Raw genomic sequence first — 16,078 nt, 5'->3', positions numbered from 1 at the left:
TTTCCACAGTTTGTTGTGATCCATAAAATCAAAGGCGTTGGCATAGTCAATAAAGCAAATGTTTTTCTGGAGCTCTCTTGCTTTTTCGATGATCCAACGGATGTTGGCAATTTGATCTCTGGTTCCTCCGCCTTTTCTAAATCCAGCTTGAACATCTGGAAGTTCACGGTTCATGTCCTGTTGAAGCCTGGCTTGGAGAATTTTGAGCATTACTTTGACTGCTAACATGACAAAATACCGAAGCCTTTGGTTTCTGCTCAAAGTTGTGCAGGCTGTGGCCACCAGGGGGCAGGAAGCCCTTGCAGAGGCAGAGCCCGGCCCAGACCAGTAGGTAAGCACTTAGGGTCCTTGGTGAGGAAACAAGAAACCCATTGCACTCCCTGTCCCCACTTCACCCCAGAGGTAGGGGGCTCAGGCCTGCCTTCTGACCACCCTCCTCTCTTGTTCCTGGGGGCCCCTCTCCTGCTAGTCCCCAAGCCACACCCCTGCCCTGTGATGATATCCCCTAAACTTCCCTGTTCTAGAATTCAAGGTTCAGCCTGGACAGTTGGCTCCTCTGTCTACAGCCACCCTCTGGGGAAGCCCCAGGCTTCCAGCTCTGTACCTTGGGACCACCGCCCCTTCCGCCCTGACCTCCCAGCGTGTCTTCCTGGGAGCCCAGAAGCCACCTCCTTGTACACAGCCCGACCAAGCGCCCTCCCCATCCTTCCTGTGCAGTTCCCCCATCTCTATACATGGCAAGTCGTCCCGCCAGGCACTCAGCCCCAAAGCAGGCATGTCCTTGGTGCCTGCCTCTCACCCCATCCGATCTATCAGCCTGTTAGTTGGCTCTGCTCTCTAGGTGTATCCAGAACCTGTCAGTGGCTCAAGTCCCCCACCTTCCACCTAGGGCTGCAGCAGCCCTCTTGTGTCTCCCTGCATCCCCCACTCCACAGTCTGTCCTCAACCCCACAGAAGAGGCTCTTTTAAAGATTTGACTTGGCTCACAAGCCCCCAAGAGTTTCTCTCCTCACCTGGAGCAAAGGTCATTCTCAGGAAGGCCTGGGAGGCTTTACAGCCCTCACCTCAGCCTCCTTGAACTTGAACTCTGTTGCACCTGCAGACTTGGGCTCACAAGTCCTCTTCTCAGGGTGCCCTGACTTGCCTATTAAAAGACCAGTTCCACCTCACCCCGCCTCCCTGTGTCACAGAGGTGATGTCCCCAGGATGCTATAGCCAGAGACTGTACTGTTCAAGTGTTCACTGCATCCCCGACGAGGGCCAGCTCACTCCCAGGGCAGGTGGGGCTAGTACTTAGCCCTAACCCGAGGGCCCAGGAACGTGCCTGGTGAAATCTCTTTGTTAAATGAATGAACAATAAATAAATAAATCATTGTTTCTCCTCTAGAGGCTTCTAATTCTGGGACTGCTAACCAATAATGAAAAAACAGCTAGTCCACAGTCTACAACTTGCAGACATAATAAACATTAAACAGACTAACTCAGCTCCTGTCATCTTACATTTCTTTCTTCAAGGTAATAATCAACATTACCACTGAATCAATTCTACCTTTGACAAGTCAGTAATGAGCACAAAGATCTTCAGAAAAAGGAGACAGAAAACCAGCCCAAAGGAAGCCACAAAGCCGATGAGCGCATAATACCCTTCCTTCAGTCACAGGGTTGGGCACGGGCAGTAGAGCCCCAAGGCTGGCATGGGCCCCAGCTGGACCCGAACCACACTAGGCAGCAAAGGCTGCCCAGGTTTCCAGCAGCAGCCCTGGACAGAGCCTATAGTTGGAGAGTCCAGACGTCAAGCTTCCTTCCTGCAAGAGACAGGGCTGGTATGAAAACACACATCTGAAGGGGCCTTCCTTGTGGACAAGGGGGCTCAAAGCCTGAACAAGCCTGAGTCACAGTAAGGACTTCTTTGAGTGTGGACAAGCTGGGAAGTCACCCAGAGACCTAGCCCAGTGACCACAACACCCACCAGGGCTACCGCTGCTTCCACGTGCCACTGACTGCCCTGCTAACAGGGACGATTCCACCACCACCCAGTGCCCTTTTGAAATTCCTTCTCTGGAACAGACTCTGACACCACCTGAGGACACCTCATGACCTAGATGAGTTACAGCTGGTCTTCTGATCGCCCAGCTCAGCCCCCAGTGACCTCGGATGTTTCCTAAAGTCAAAACCGCCCGTAAGAGACAAAGTTCTTTGGTCCCCAAGGACTCCAAAAGAAAGTCCTCTGCAGGAAATGTCAAAAGCTCTACAGACTGTTTTGAGTGGTGGCATCATTGTGGACAGTGAAATTCGAGCTTCCAGAGGGGAAGGAAAGGACAGGGCCTCCTCCTGCACCAGTGGTGGTTAGTAGATGCAGCCGGGCCTGAAAGCTTGGTTTTAAGGACAGTTGCATCTTCAAGTATCTTCCATTCTGGTGGGCACAGCCCATCAGGATGCTGTCCTATCTCAGGGCACCGATGCCATGCTATGGGATGGAGGCCCCGACACTCAGGCCTCAGTCCACCAGCTGATCGGTCTGTCCTCCTTGAGAACTGCTGACCCCAGCTCCAAGAAAGGACCGGCCAGCACAGGCAGGCACAAAGTTCACATCCGCCCCATGGCACATCCACTGGGAGACCAGGGGCCAAGGTCAGATCACTCCAGATCACTCAGTCACTATCACTCCAAGGAGGGCAGAAGTGGGGACACAGCTAGGCTGACTTCCAGATCCAGCTACTCTCCAATATCGCGGATACAAGTCTAAAAATAAGTTGTGAGTTGCTAACCTATGGCAGAAGGACAGTGCCTAAGAGTTCACACGCTGGAAGTGTCCTGGACTCAAATTACGGCTCCTTGATTTACTGAGGGGGATTTTGGGCAGGTTACTTAATGTCTTGACCTCGGTTCCCTACTTGCAAAATGCAGAACAAAATGGTGTCTCTGTTGTATTGAGCAGATAAATTCACACACACGCACAAGGAGCTACATGAGGTGGTTTCCATAAACACCAGCTGCTGCTACAACAACACAAGCTCGGTATATCCTGGAAGGAGAACAAGGGGACCCATGTTGCGCACACACGCAGCCCTGCCAGACATGGACTTCAGCCCTAAGTGTGAAGGATGTCCTTCACCCAAACTCCAACATAGCAAAGTCTCTCTCAGATGTGGAGGCTAAGCTTCAGGGACGCCGAGGAGAAATTTCAGAGACAGGTTTAAGTGTCTCCTGTCAGTTGACACAGCTATATTTAAACTTAGGGTCATTTATTGCTTGTTGAAAGAAATGCAATTATCACAATTTGAGTTCCCAGCTCTCTTCCACAGTAAAGAACTCTAATTTCATAGTACTTCTTTCTCAAATATAATATAGGACGAAATGTTTATTCATTTCCAAGGAAGGAGAATTTTGGGGGCGTTACCACAGAGGAAGATTTAGATACCCTGACACATTTCGCCACAGATCACCACAAAGTGGAAACCTGTGATCCTAGGCTGATACTATATGACCAACAAAACAACAGTCTTGAGGAAGAAGTGGATCCCCCACCTACCTGCCGCTGAAGGCCAAGTTCGCCGTCCAGCTCCTTGAGTCTCCTCTCCAGCTTCCACTTCAGGTTCCCATACTGCTCCCGCTGCTGATCCAGCTCACTGTTCCTGTCACTATGTTAGAAAAAAAAAAAAAGCTCAGTGTTAAGAAAAGTCACACTGAATAGTCTCCAAACTACACATTTGCAGGGTCTCCTTTGCAAATGTGAGGTGACAGGTAATGCTTCTTCTTTGCAGGAGTGGCTTTGGCAGGACCCAGGGGACCCGCATGCTATACCCAGACAGGTGACTATCTGCAGAGGAGAACATGACGTGGGATCCAGGCTCTCGGGACAATCCCACAAGTGCCCAGGATACAGTCAAAAGTCACTGGTCATGCCAGGACTTCCCTGGCAGTCCAGCGATTAGGACTCTCTGCTTCCATTGTAGGGGGCACAGGTTTTTATTCCTTGTTTGGGGAATGAAGATCCCACATGCCGAGCAGTGTGGCCAAAAAAGAAAAAAGAAACACAAAAGTCACTGGTCATACCAACAACCAGGAACTCTCCACTTGAATGAGAACTCACAATCCATAGATGCTAACACCAAGATGACACAGATGTTGATATGATCTAACAAGGATTTTAAAGCAGCCATCATAAAAATGCTCTGACAAGCAATTTCACAGAGCCTTGGGACAAATGGAAAATAGAAACTCTCAGAAAAGAAAAAGAAAATATAACAAAGAATCAAATGGAAACTTGAGAACCAAGAAGTACCATAACCAAAACAAAGGACACTCTAATTGGGCTCAAAGGCAGAATAAACACGTTACAGAAAAGAACCAGAGAATGACAAAAGTTACCTGACCTAATAACAGAAAGAAATATGCTGAAAAAAATAAGTGGAGCCTCAGAGACCCGTGGGATGATAACAAAAGATGTAGCATTCACATTGTCCTCACTGCAGTCCCAGAGTGGAAGGAAAAAGAGGGTGGAGCCAACAATGTACTTGAAGAAATAACGGTTGAAAATGTCCCAAATTTGGTGAAAAAGAATGAGCAGGAGTCCTGGGGAGACACATCACAAAACAATATAAAGCACATCAAGGCTGCAGCAGAGCATGCAGCTGAGGCCTGTCCTTCTCATCGTGAGTGGAGCCCACAGGCCTGACAACAGCTTCAGGGTCTCAGTTGACCTGCCTCAAGTCAGCTCTTAGTATCAGATTTAACATACATTTCACATCATTAAAACAATAAGTCCCCTACATACGAACCTTCTAGAGGTGAACTTTCCAAGATGAAAACATGTGTTTGCAAGTCCAGTCACACAAGCTAGTTCACGTGTCTGGCGTACACGGTCATGTGCGTGCGTCCTCTACGTGTGGTTGTGCTTTGGGCACTTTACAGTACTGCATAGAGGACAGTATCTTTATTTCAACCCCAGGATGTCCAGAAGCAAGCGTAAAAGCAGTGGTGATGATGTGGCTGGTACTGTACTGTAAGATTAAAAATGTTTTCTGGGACTTCCCTGATGATCCAGTGGTCAAGAATCTGTCTTGCCATGCAGGAGACGTGGGTTCAATCCCTGGTAAGGGAACTACGATCCCACATGCCTCAAGGCATGTGTGCCTGTGCATTACAACTATTGAGCCTGTGCTCTAGGCCTGAGAGCTGCAACTATATTGAAGCCCTCGGGTCTAAGATCTCACGCTCTTCAACAAGAGAAGCTACCAGAATGAGAAGCCTGAGCACCGCAACTAGAGAATAGCTCCCGCTCACCACAACTAGAGAAAGGCCCTCGCAGAAAAGAAGACCCAGCTCAGACAAAATTAAATACATAAACATTTTTTTTTTCATTTTTTTTTTCATTTTTTTCTTTTTTTTTTTTTTAAATTTTTATTATTATTTTTTTTTCCAGTGGGTTTTGTCATACATTGCTATGAATCAGCCATGGATTTACATGTATTCCTATTTTTTAAAAAGAGATTGTGGCTATTTATGTCAGAGTGTTCTGCCTATGTTTCCTGTAAGAGTTTTACAGTGTCTGGCCTTATATTTAGGTCTTTAATTCATTTGCAGTTTATTTTTGTGTATGGTATTAGAGAGTGTTTTAATTTCATTCTTTTACATGTAGTTGTCCAGTTTTCTCAGCACCACTTATTGAAGAGGCTATCTTTTCTCCATTGTATATGGACCAACATATGAAAAGATGCTCAAAATCACTAATTATCAGAAAAATGCCTATGAAAACTATAATGAAGTATCACCTCACACTGGTCAGAATGGCCACCATCAAAAATCTTGACTCCTTTGTCATAGGTTAGGTGACCATAGGTGCATGGGTTTATTTCTGGCCTTTTGATCCTACTCCACAGTTCCATATTTCTGTTTTTGTGCTAGTACCATAGATTCTTGATTACTGTAGCTTTGTAGTACAGTCTAAAGTCAGACAGCTTGATTCTTTCAGCTCTATTTCTCTTTCTCAAGACTGCTTTGGCTATCCAGGCCTTTTATGCTTCTATACAAATTGTCATTTTTGTTGTTGTTGTTGCTATTCTAGTTCTGTGAAAAATGCCATTGGTAATTTTACAGGGATTGCATTGAATCTGTAGATAGCTTTGGGTGGTATAGTCATTTTCATAATATTGACTCTTCCAATCCAAGAACATGGTATATCTCTCCATCTGTTAGTGTCATCTTTGAATTCTTTAATCAGTATCTTATAGTTTAGTACATATAGGTCTTTTGCCTCCTTAGGTAGGTCTATTCCATGATTATTTTCTTCTTTTTGTTGCAACAGTAAATGGGATTATTTCCTTGATTTCTCTTTGTGATCTTTTGTTGTTAGTGTATAGGAATGCAAAAGATTACAGAGTATTAATTTTGTATTTTGCAACTTTATTAAATTCATTGATTAGCTATTAGTAGTTTCCTGGTGGCATCTTTAGGATTTTCTATGTAGAGTACTGCGCTTCCCTCGTAGCTCAGTTGGTTAAGAATCTGCCTGCAATGCAGGAGACCTGGTTCAATTCCTGGGTCGGGAAGATCCCCTGGAGAAGGAAATGGCAATCCACTCCAGTATTCTTGCCTGGAGAATCCCATGGACAGAGGAGCCTGGCAGGCTACAGTCCTTGGGGTCACAAGAGTCGGACACGATTTAGCAACTCAACTACTACTACTCCTACTACTGTGTAGAATATCATGTCATCTGCAGACAATGACCGTTTTATTTCTTCTTTTCCAATTTGGATTCCTTTTATTTCTTTTTCTTCTCTGATTGCCATGGCTAGGACTTTCAAAATTATTTTGAATAATAGTGGCAAGAGAAACCATAAACAAGATGAAAAGACAACCCTCAGAATGGGAGACAGTATTGTCAAACAAAGCAACTGACGAAATATTAATCTCCAACATATACAAATAGTTCATGCAGCTCAAAAATAAAAAATAAATAGCAGAGGACTTAAATAGACATTTCTCCAAAGAAGACACACAAATGACCAATAAACACATGAAGAAAAGATGTTAAAAAATCACTAATTATTAGAAAAATGCAAGTCAAAACTATGATGAGGTATCACTTCACACTGGTCAGAAGGCCATCATCAAAAATCCATGACAATAAATACTGGAGAGGGTATAAAGAAAAGGGAACCCTCCTGCACTGTTGGTGGAAATGTAAATTAATATAGCCACTATGGAGAACAGTATGGAGATTCCTTAAGAAACTAAAAACAGAACTACTATATGACCCAGCAATTTCACTACTGGGCATATACCCAGAGAAAAACATAATTCAAAAAGACACACGCACCCCAATGTTCACTGCAATACTATTTACGATAGTCAGGACACAGAAGCAACCTAAATGTACATCAACAGAGGAAGAGGCAGGGAATTCGCTGGTGGTCCAGTGATGAAGACTCTACGCTTCCAATGCAGGCGGTGCGGGTTCAATCCCTGATTGGGGAACTAAAATTCCACAATGCTGGATGGTGCAGCTAAAAAGTAAAAAATTTTTAAAAATGACAAAAAACCAACCAAGCAAAAAAAATGTCAGAGAAACAGATAAAGAAGTGGTATGTATATACAGTGTAATATTACTCAGTCATAAAAATGAACGACACTGGGTCATTTGTAGAGACATGGATGGACCTAGAGACTGTAACAGAGAGTGAAATAAGTCAGAAACAGAAAAGCAAGTAACATACATTAACATTACATGTGGAATCTAGAAAAATGGTAAAAATGATTTTATTTGCAAAGATGAAATAGAGACACAGACGTAGAGAACAAACATATGAATACCAAGGGGGGAAGCGGAGGGAGCAGGGTGAATTGGGAGATTGGGATTGACTGTACATACACTACTGATACTATGTATAAGATATCTAATGAGAGCCTACTGTATAGCACAGGGAACCCTACTCAGAGCTCTGTAGTAACCTAAATGAGAAGGAAATTAAAAAAAATATACACACACACACACACATTCACTTTGTGGTACAGTAGAAACTAACAACACTAAAACAACTATACTACAATAAAAATTTTTTAATTTTTTTATATATTATTTGTGTGAAAAGTACTATAAACCAATTACAATACAGTAGTACTACTACTACGCCCACCTCAGATGCCCACCTAAGTGCCTGCTGCCACCAAGGCAGGAGCATGCTCTGACTAGTTACCAGCTGTACCTGGACTAACTTTGTTAGACTTACAAACAGGCCCTCAGAATAGAATATCATTCATATGTAGAGGACTTACTATAATTATAAACTCAAATATGTTTTATTACAATAATTCAGATTTGCAACTCATGGAAAAAATTTCAAATAGTTAAACCAGCCTCCACTAATTTCAGCTGCACTGGGTGGGACCCAGGAAAAAACATCCAGGTATGGCCGTGCCTGCCTTCCTGTGACAAACACTGAGCAGGTGGGAGCCCGGCAGCCCTATGGGGAAGGAGGCCCGTGGAGGGCAGGGGCGTGGGGTCCGCTGGCCCTCACCTGTGGACCCGCTCCAGCTCCAGGCGGTGTTCCTGCAGCCTCTGCTGGTACTGCCGCTGCAGGTCCTCCAGCCGTCGGGTCTCGCTGGCCAGCGCCTGCTTCAGCTTGGCCACTTCGATCTTGAGCTCGCTCACCTCGGCCTGCCTGGCCTCCTCCAGCCCTCGGGCCTGGGCGAATGCAGCGTCGTAGCGCTCCAGCTCCCGGTCCCTCTCTTCCAGCACCTGCAGGTTGTAGATGAAGTCCTCCCGCAGGCGCCGCAGCTTCCCCTGAGCCTCCTCCAGTCGGCGCTGTGTGTCCTGCAGAGCCGCCTCCTGCATCTGGGTGCGCTGGGCCTGCAGTGCTCGCCACTCCTCCTCCTTGCGAGCCAGCAGGGCATTCAGGTCCTGCTCCAAGGGTGGGGGCATCATGTCAGCAACTGCAGCAAAGAGAAGGCAGGCATTGAGTTCACTGCTAGGAAACCTGTGCTCCACAACGCCCACCGCAGGTCCCCACCTAAGTGCCTGCTGCCACCAAAGCAGGAGGATGCTCTGACTAGTTACCAGCTGTCTGGTCACACCCTGGATTCTGGAGAGCCAAAGGCAGCTCCCCTAGGGCCCAACAGGGCAAAGACACACGGGCCCAGACTCCAAAGGCTCTTTCTACCCTCTCCTCACCCGGCAGCAGACGGAACACACAGGAAGTGCAGGATCACAGAGGGAAGAGAAGGAAAGACAGGGAGTGCTGCCTGCTCACTTACAAGGGCTAGGTGTTTTAAAATAGTTTCATGAAGTGCTCTCTTTTGCAAATAAAAACCCGAGGCTGCTCTGGCCGGCCCCACATGGCTCTGGAGAGCCAGTGTCCCTTCCCACCCCTATGCTCTACTCCTGGAGCTGGAATGAAGCTCTGGAGATCCACCACCCAGAAGCATGCTCCTCTGCCCTTGGGTCCAGTCCACTGTGCACAGACATGTTTTTAAAAACACAATAAAGTGCTAGAAAAAAATGGGAAAAAATACATAATACATCACTCCAATTTTTTTAATTGTTAGGTTCAAAAGCATAAAACCACTTTGTCAAATTTCCAACAAGTGTCTGCAGATCTCTTGTTTCCCATGTCCACTGAGGATGCCCACACATGGGGCAGGGCCACCGAGAGCTGCTCCCCACCCGGGCACCTCCATGACTGTCCTGGTCCCAGCACCGGCGGAGATGGGGTAGATTTTCACGTGCAAAACCGCTTGTGGGGGTGTGGAGTGGGGATGGAGTGGGAGTGTTATCTCCCTGGTTGACTTATGCAGTGAGTCTGAGGCCGTGGGTCAGGCCCCACCAGCTACACAGCAGACCCAGAGGGATGCAGGCTGGCCCAGGTGCCATGAGCATCTTCTGGGACAGAGGGTGGAATGTGAGTGATGCCTGGCTCTGAGAGGGCTTTTCCAGGAAGGTCAGGTGGGGTGTGAGACAGGCATCTGGCAGTAACTTCTGTGTATCATTGTCCCCAAAGCATCTAAAATGTCTGATTCATTTTAAGTGGGTCTTTTTTTAAGATGAAAAGACATACGGTCCCAGGCTATCTCAACCCACAGGGTCAATACACATTCACAGAATTCCTCCTGGACAGAGGGATATTGCTAACAGGAACAGGATTTCAGGGGCCTGTGAAGACACCCTGCGGGTTGTGAAGGTTCCATGTACCCCTCCCCTGAAAGGTACCAGCAGCATTAATACTGGTCTCCCTTGGTCAAAGTAAAGCAAATATCCACAGGCAAACTCAGAAACAAGAACAAGAGAATCTGAGGGTCATTTTTTTTGTTTTTAAGCATTACATTGCCAGTAAACACTCCCTGAACCAGAAAGAACACTACTTTTTTTTAGAGACGTGAAGTTCATTTCACTCCTGAAATTACTAACAAAAACCAACAACAGTTCTACCATGAACCCTTACTTTCCAAAATTCAGTGGAGGTAAGAAATGGACAAAATTTTCATGTTGTACAAGGCTTTGATGGCATCAGGTTTATTGTGATGGAATGCTTTGAGGGACCTCAACTCAGACACCTGCAGAGTTGCTGCCACCAGCACTGTGGAAGCAGACAGTCCTGTGTCCTCAGACAGCCCAAGTCTTGCTTAGTTTATGAGTGGTGAACCCTTTGCCCTGTGAAAGGTGATCACTAATAGTACAACACATAAAACTCTAGAGGAAGACAACAAAAAACCTAAAGACAAGTCCATATACACCCCACCAAAAAATTATCTATTGTAATCAAAATTATTACTATAACATCCTGGTTCAGTTCAGTCGCTCAGTCGTGTCCAACTCTTTGCGACCCCATGAATCGCAGCACGCCAGGCCTCCCTGTCCATCACCAACTCCCAGGGTTTACTCAAACTCATGTCCATCAAGTCAGTGATGCCATCCAGCCATCTCATCCTCTGTCATCCCCTTCTCCTCCTGCCCCCAATCCCTCCCAGCATCAGGGTCTTTTCCAATGAGTCAACTCTTCGCATGAGGTGGCCAAAGTATTGGAGTTTCAGCTTCAGCATCAGTCCTTCCAATGAACACCCAGGACTGATCTTCTTTAGGATGGACTGGATGGATCTCCGTGCAGTCCAAGGGACTCTCAAGAGTCTTCTCCAACACCATAGTTCAAAAGCATCAATTTTACAGTGCTCAGCTTTCTTCACAGTGCAACTCTCACATCCATACATGACTACTGGAAAAACCATAGCCTTGACCAGACGGACCTTTGTTGGCAAAGTAATGTCTCTGCTTTTTAATATCCTATCTAGGTTGGTCATAACTTTCCTTTCAAGGAGTAAGCGTCTTTTAATCTCATGGCTGCGGTCACCATCTGCAGTGATTTTGGAGCCCAAAAAAATAGTCTGACACTGTTTCCACTGTCTCCCCATCTATTTGCCATGAAGTGATGGGACCAGATGCCATGATCTTAGTTTTCTGAATGTTAAGCTTTAAGCCAACTTTTTCACTCTCCTCTTTCACTTTCATCAAGAGGCTCTTTAGTTCACCTACACTTTCTGCCATAAGGGTGGTGTCATCTGCATATCTGAGGTTATTGATATTTCTCCTGGCAATCTTGATTCCAGCTTGTGCTTCTTCCAGCCCAGCGTTTCTCATGATGTACTCTGCATATAAGTTAAATAAGCAGGGTGACAATATACAGCCTTGACGTACTCCTTGTCCTATTTGGAACCAGTCTGTTGTTCCATGTCCAGTTCTAACTGTTGCTTCCTGTCCTGCATACAGGTTTCTCAAGAGGCAGGTCAGGTGGTCTGGTATTCCCATCTCCTTCAGAATTTTCCACAGTTTATTGTGATCCACACAGTCCAAGGCTTTGGCATAGTCAATAAAGCAGAAATAGATGTTTTTCTGGAACTCTCTTGCTTTTTCAATGATCCAGCAGATGTTGGCAATTTGATCTCTGGTTCCTCTGCCTTTTCTAAAACCAGCTTGAACATCTGGAAGTTCTCGGTTCACGTATTGCCGAAGGCTGACTTGGAGAATTTTGAGCATTACCTTACTAGCGTGTGAGATGAGCGCAACTGTGCAGTAGTTTGAGCATTCTTTGGCATTGCCTTTCTTCAGGATTGGAATGAAAATTGACCTTTTCCAGTCCTGTGACTATTGCTGAGTATTCCAAATTTGCTGGCATATTGAGTACAGCACTTTCACAGCATCATCTTTCAGGATTTGAAATAGCTCAACTGGAATTCCATCACATCCACTAGCTTTGTTTGTCGTGATGCTTTCTAAGGCCCACCTGACTTCACATTCCAGGATGTCTGGCTCTAGGTCAGTGATCACACCATTGTGATTATCTGGGTTGTGAAGATCTTTTTTGTATAGTTCTTCTGTGTATTCTTGCCACCTCTTCTTAGTATCTTCTGCTTCTGTTAGGTCCCTACCATTTCTGTCCTTTATCGAACCCATCTTTGCATGAAATGTTCCCTTGGTATCTCTAATTTTCTTGAAGAAAAGAAAAACATCCTGGTAGCAATATGGGAAAAAAAAAAGTAAAGGAGAAATTGTCAGAATGGTCTGGGTTTGTATTTAGACTCCCAAAATACTCCCTCAGGACTAAAGAAACAGCAAGGGTGTGTTTTCTGGAAGATGTGTGCTGTGTGCTGGGCTACCCCAGCAGACAGTGGGAAAATGAAACAAGCTTTCTAGATATTTGTTTCTCTGAGCTGAGCACAACAGTAGTCAGAACACAGAAAAATAAAATAAGAAAACACAACGTGAAGCACATTAGGATTGGGCGAGAAAGGCCAGGTAATTGTTAAGTACGAAGGGCAGCTTGTTAAAAGGCAAAGCACAAAGGAAGACAGGATCCATCACTGGATTTGCATCTTTCATATGGAAAAAGTAAGGCGATCTCCCAGGTGAAGCCACTGGCATTTGTTAGATCTAGACAAATTCCTTATGTAGCTCTTTTATAAGGGCAACGAATTGTGCAGGGCAGGGCCTGGCAAGCTTTGTTCCTTTTCGGGCCAGTCAGTAAATATTTGGGACTTTGTGGGTCACAGGGTCTCTATGGAAATGCCTTAATTCTGCATGAAAGCAGCCAAAGAAGACAGAAAATGGGTAGGCTGAGTTTGGCCCACAGGTCTGCTGTGCTGACCCCCTGAACCTTACACAGGAGATGCTCTTATCAGCAACTGTGTGACAAATACTATCGTTTCTTAAGACTGGCCACGGTACCCCTAATCCTCAGGGGTCTGAGAAGAGCTCACTTCAGACACAAACATCCATCCCCAACTCTTGCCTGGTGTCCACTGGGGGTGTGGGCCAGGCTCACGAAGGGGAAGAGACACAGGCACTTCCAGCCCAGCCAGTCTCAGGGTGACCACACCAGAGAGGAGGCACAGAGGGGAGTCCCCAACCCGCCCCACAGGGAGAGGGCACAGGCACGAGAGGCTGGGAGAGCAGGAAGAGATCGCAGGGCCCTGTGATGCTGTGATAGAGTAACAGATGTAAACACTGGTCTTCATCCATGGTTCCTGGCATCAGGCTCCTAAAACCCTTATTTCCTAAATGACAGGAGCTAAACAGGTATCTTTAGTTATACTGAGTTTTTGTTCCTAGTTCGTAAAAAAACTCGGGGTGAAACGATGTCTCCCATTATTCATAACAAACCTCTTTCAACCACACCTGAGTCAGTTAATGAAGAGAGTTTGGGAAGCCCTTGGATAACCAATGAATGAGGGCTGGCTGCCAGCGGAACTAACCACAGGATTAGAGGGTTGGAACTTGCAACTCCACCTTCCAACTTTTAGGGAGCGGAGAGGAGCTGGAGACTGAATGGTTTAATGGCTACCAATGTTACCAATAGCTAATGGTTTAATCAGCCTGTATAATCTGGTCAGGATTGTCAAAATCCTGCCAGATGGGCCTCCCACCCATGATCTGCACAGGACTGCCAAACAATCTGGGCACTAGTGCGTTTCTTTGAAGGAGGTTACTCAACCAAAAGACATCTTCCAAACCCAAATACTCAAAACCCAAAACCTGTCTCTTTGCTACAAAACAAAACTAAACACCAAATCTCAGCAGCACCTTCCTGGGGAGATTCAGGGGCCAGTCCTTGGAAAAAATAGACCAAGCAGCTGCTCAGACTTGTCCACAGCCTTTTAGGACCAGCAAGGGGCCGACAAGCCACAGGCAAAAAGTCCCTCTGGACTTAACCTCCTGGCTGGCAACTAGGTTCGTTTTGCCCCCATACAACAAAACTCCCTTAGACAAAGAGGTCTGCAGTCTTTATTTGCAAGACAGTTAAGCAATGGATTTCAAATCCACCTTCCCAGAGGCAAGCGGCTTGGGGTATTTATGAGCTCAGGAATAAAGAAGCAGGGAGGTCAGAGGTGTGGGGAGCATGAGGAAAGGTGACTCAAAAACAGGACTTCCCTGGTGGTCCAGTGGCTAAGACTCTGTGCTCCCAATGCAGGGTGCCTAGGTTCAATCCCTGGTCAGGGAACTAGATTCTGCAAGCAATGACTAAGACTCAGTGCAGTCAAATAAGTAAACATTAAAAAGAAGAAGATTGGTAATCGATCTTCACTGTTATCCTAGTTATTATTATCCACAGTATCCCAGTTACATACTAGGATACAGGCCTCTGCATGTTTTCATAAGTTTATTTTAAATTCATTAACTCATGTGGGTGCATGAGGTTTTAGTTGCGACATGCAGGGTATTTTATTGCAGGGTGTGGACTTCTCTCGAGTTGTGGTGCACAGGCTCCAGAGCATGCGGGCTCAGTAGTTTCATGGACCAGGGACCAGACCCTCAGGGAAGCCCCCCTCTGCACGTTTTGAGGGTGGGGTTTTCGACTCTCCGATGTCAAAAGGTCACCAAGCAGACATTCCTACTTGTCCTGTTGGAGGGTCAGCAATCCTATCCAGCCTTAACTGGCTCAGCTCAAACTAGATACAGCTGACCCCAAGTCCCGGAAAACAACTCAGGCAAACATTGTTTAGGTTACGTGTTGCTGGCAGGATATCCAAGTCTTAAAACTACCTTCATCAGTGAAGGCAGGTGAATGGGCTTGACTAATTATTATGTATGGTTTCAAAAGCACCCATAAAAACCCCTGAACCACCAGATTTGGAGAGCTTCTAGGCTGGTGAATGTGTGGAGACATGGAGGGCAGTATGCTGCGAGAGAGGGGGTGGGAGCTCCCAGCCCCTCCCGCCCACCTCGTCCTCTTCCATCTGGCCGCTCAGAGTTGTGTCCACTTACAATAAACTGGTGATCTAGTAAGTGAACACTTCCCAGAGTTCTGTGAGCTGCTCTAGCTGTTCAGTATTACTGAACCTGAGGAGAGGGGTCCTGTCCTGATTCAGAGCAGCCGGGAGAAGCACAGACGACAACCTGGTCTTGCCACAGGCATCCCGTGGGGCCGGCAGCTAGTGTGGAGACTGGGTAAAATGTAAGACGTCCACTAGGTGTATGCTGATAATGCTTGGCGGAGGAAGCACCCCCTGACGAGTGGCATCAGGGAGGAAGCAGGCCTTCTGACTGTGAGAGCAGGGAAGGACGGAGGATGAACTTGGAAGCAAGAGTCCTGATAGCGCTGTTTTAACCAGCGACAGCGTGGTGGCCTCCCCACAGGGCTCTGGAGCAGAGGAGCGCTCCGGCCTCCACGCCTTCTCCAGCTAGGCAGTCTCACTCTACCCACAGGCACCTGATGGAAATCCCTGGGCCTGCCACCTTTGATTCTGTATGCCCCTGCCCCCACAGCCCTCAGCTTGTCATTGGCACCCCACCTCCATCCAGCTGCCCAAGCTAAACATCTGGAACTAGCCTGTATTTCCTGCTCTCATCCTCCAGGCCGCCCTTCAGCCACCATCATCTCTCACCTGGAGCCTCAATGACTCGACCCTGAACTGGCTCCTCTGCTACATACTTGCCCTTTTTTTTTCCCCCCATACTTGCCCTTTTATGGCCACCAAAGGGATGGGTTAGGAAAAAAAAGCCTTCCCTCCCCACCACACACACAAGGGCTTCCTGTTCCTGAGTCCGCTTACAACACCTGGATCACCACATTCAGGGCTGGGGGGTGCCTAA

At 46.6% G+C, this 16,078-nt stretch overlaps 1 protein-coding gene across 4 annotated transcripts in view; it reads right to left on the bottom strand.

Annotated features, from left to right (window-relative positions):
• Positions 1–16,078, bottom strand: part of CCDC57 (coiled-coil domain containing 57) — a 114,614-nt gene that overhangs the window by 91,790 nt on the left and 6,746 nt on the right. For all 4 annotated transcript variants that reach the window (XM_061144472.1, XM_061144475.1, XM_061144476.1 and 1 more), the window contains exons 2-3: positions 8,520–8,934; positions 3,533–3,641 (exon numbers count right to left, since the gene is read on the bottom strand). In XM_061144472.1, coding sequence (XP_061000455.1) covers positions 3,533–3,641; positions 8,520–8,926 — 516 coding nt within the window. In that variant the 5' untranslated portion in view covers positions 8,927–8,934. The remainder of the gene's footprint in view (positions 1–3,532; positions 3,642–8,519; positions 8,935–16,078) is intronic.

Source organism: Dama dama, chromosome 5 (genome assembly GCF_033118175.1).
Source record: "Dama dama isolate Ldn47 chromosome 5, ASM3311817v1, whole genome shotgun sequence".
NCBI lineage: Eukaryota > Metazoa > Chordata > Mammalia > Artiodactyla > Cervidae > Dama > Dama dama.
Note: the sequence above shows the minus strand (reverse complement) of the source record. Positions and strands in the feature narration are given on the sequence as shown.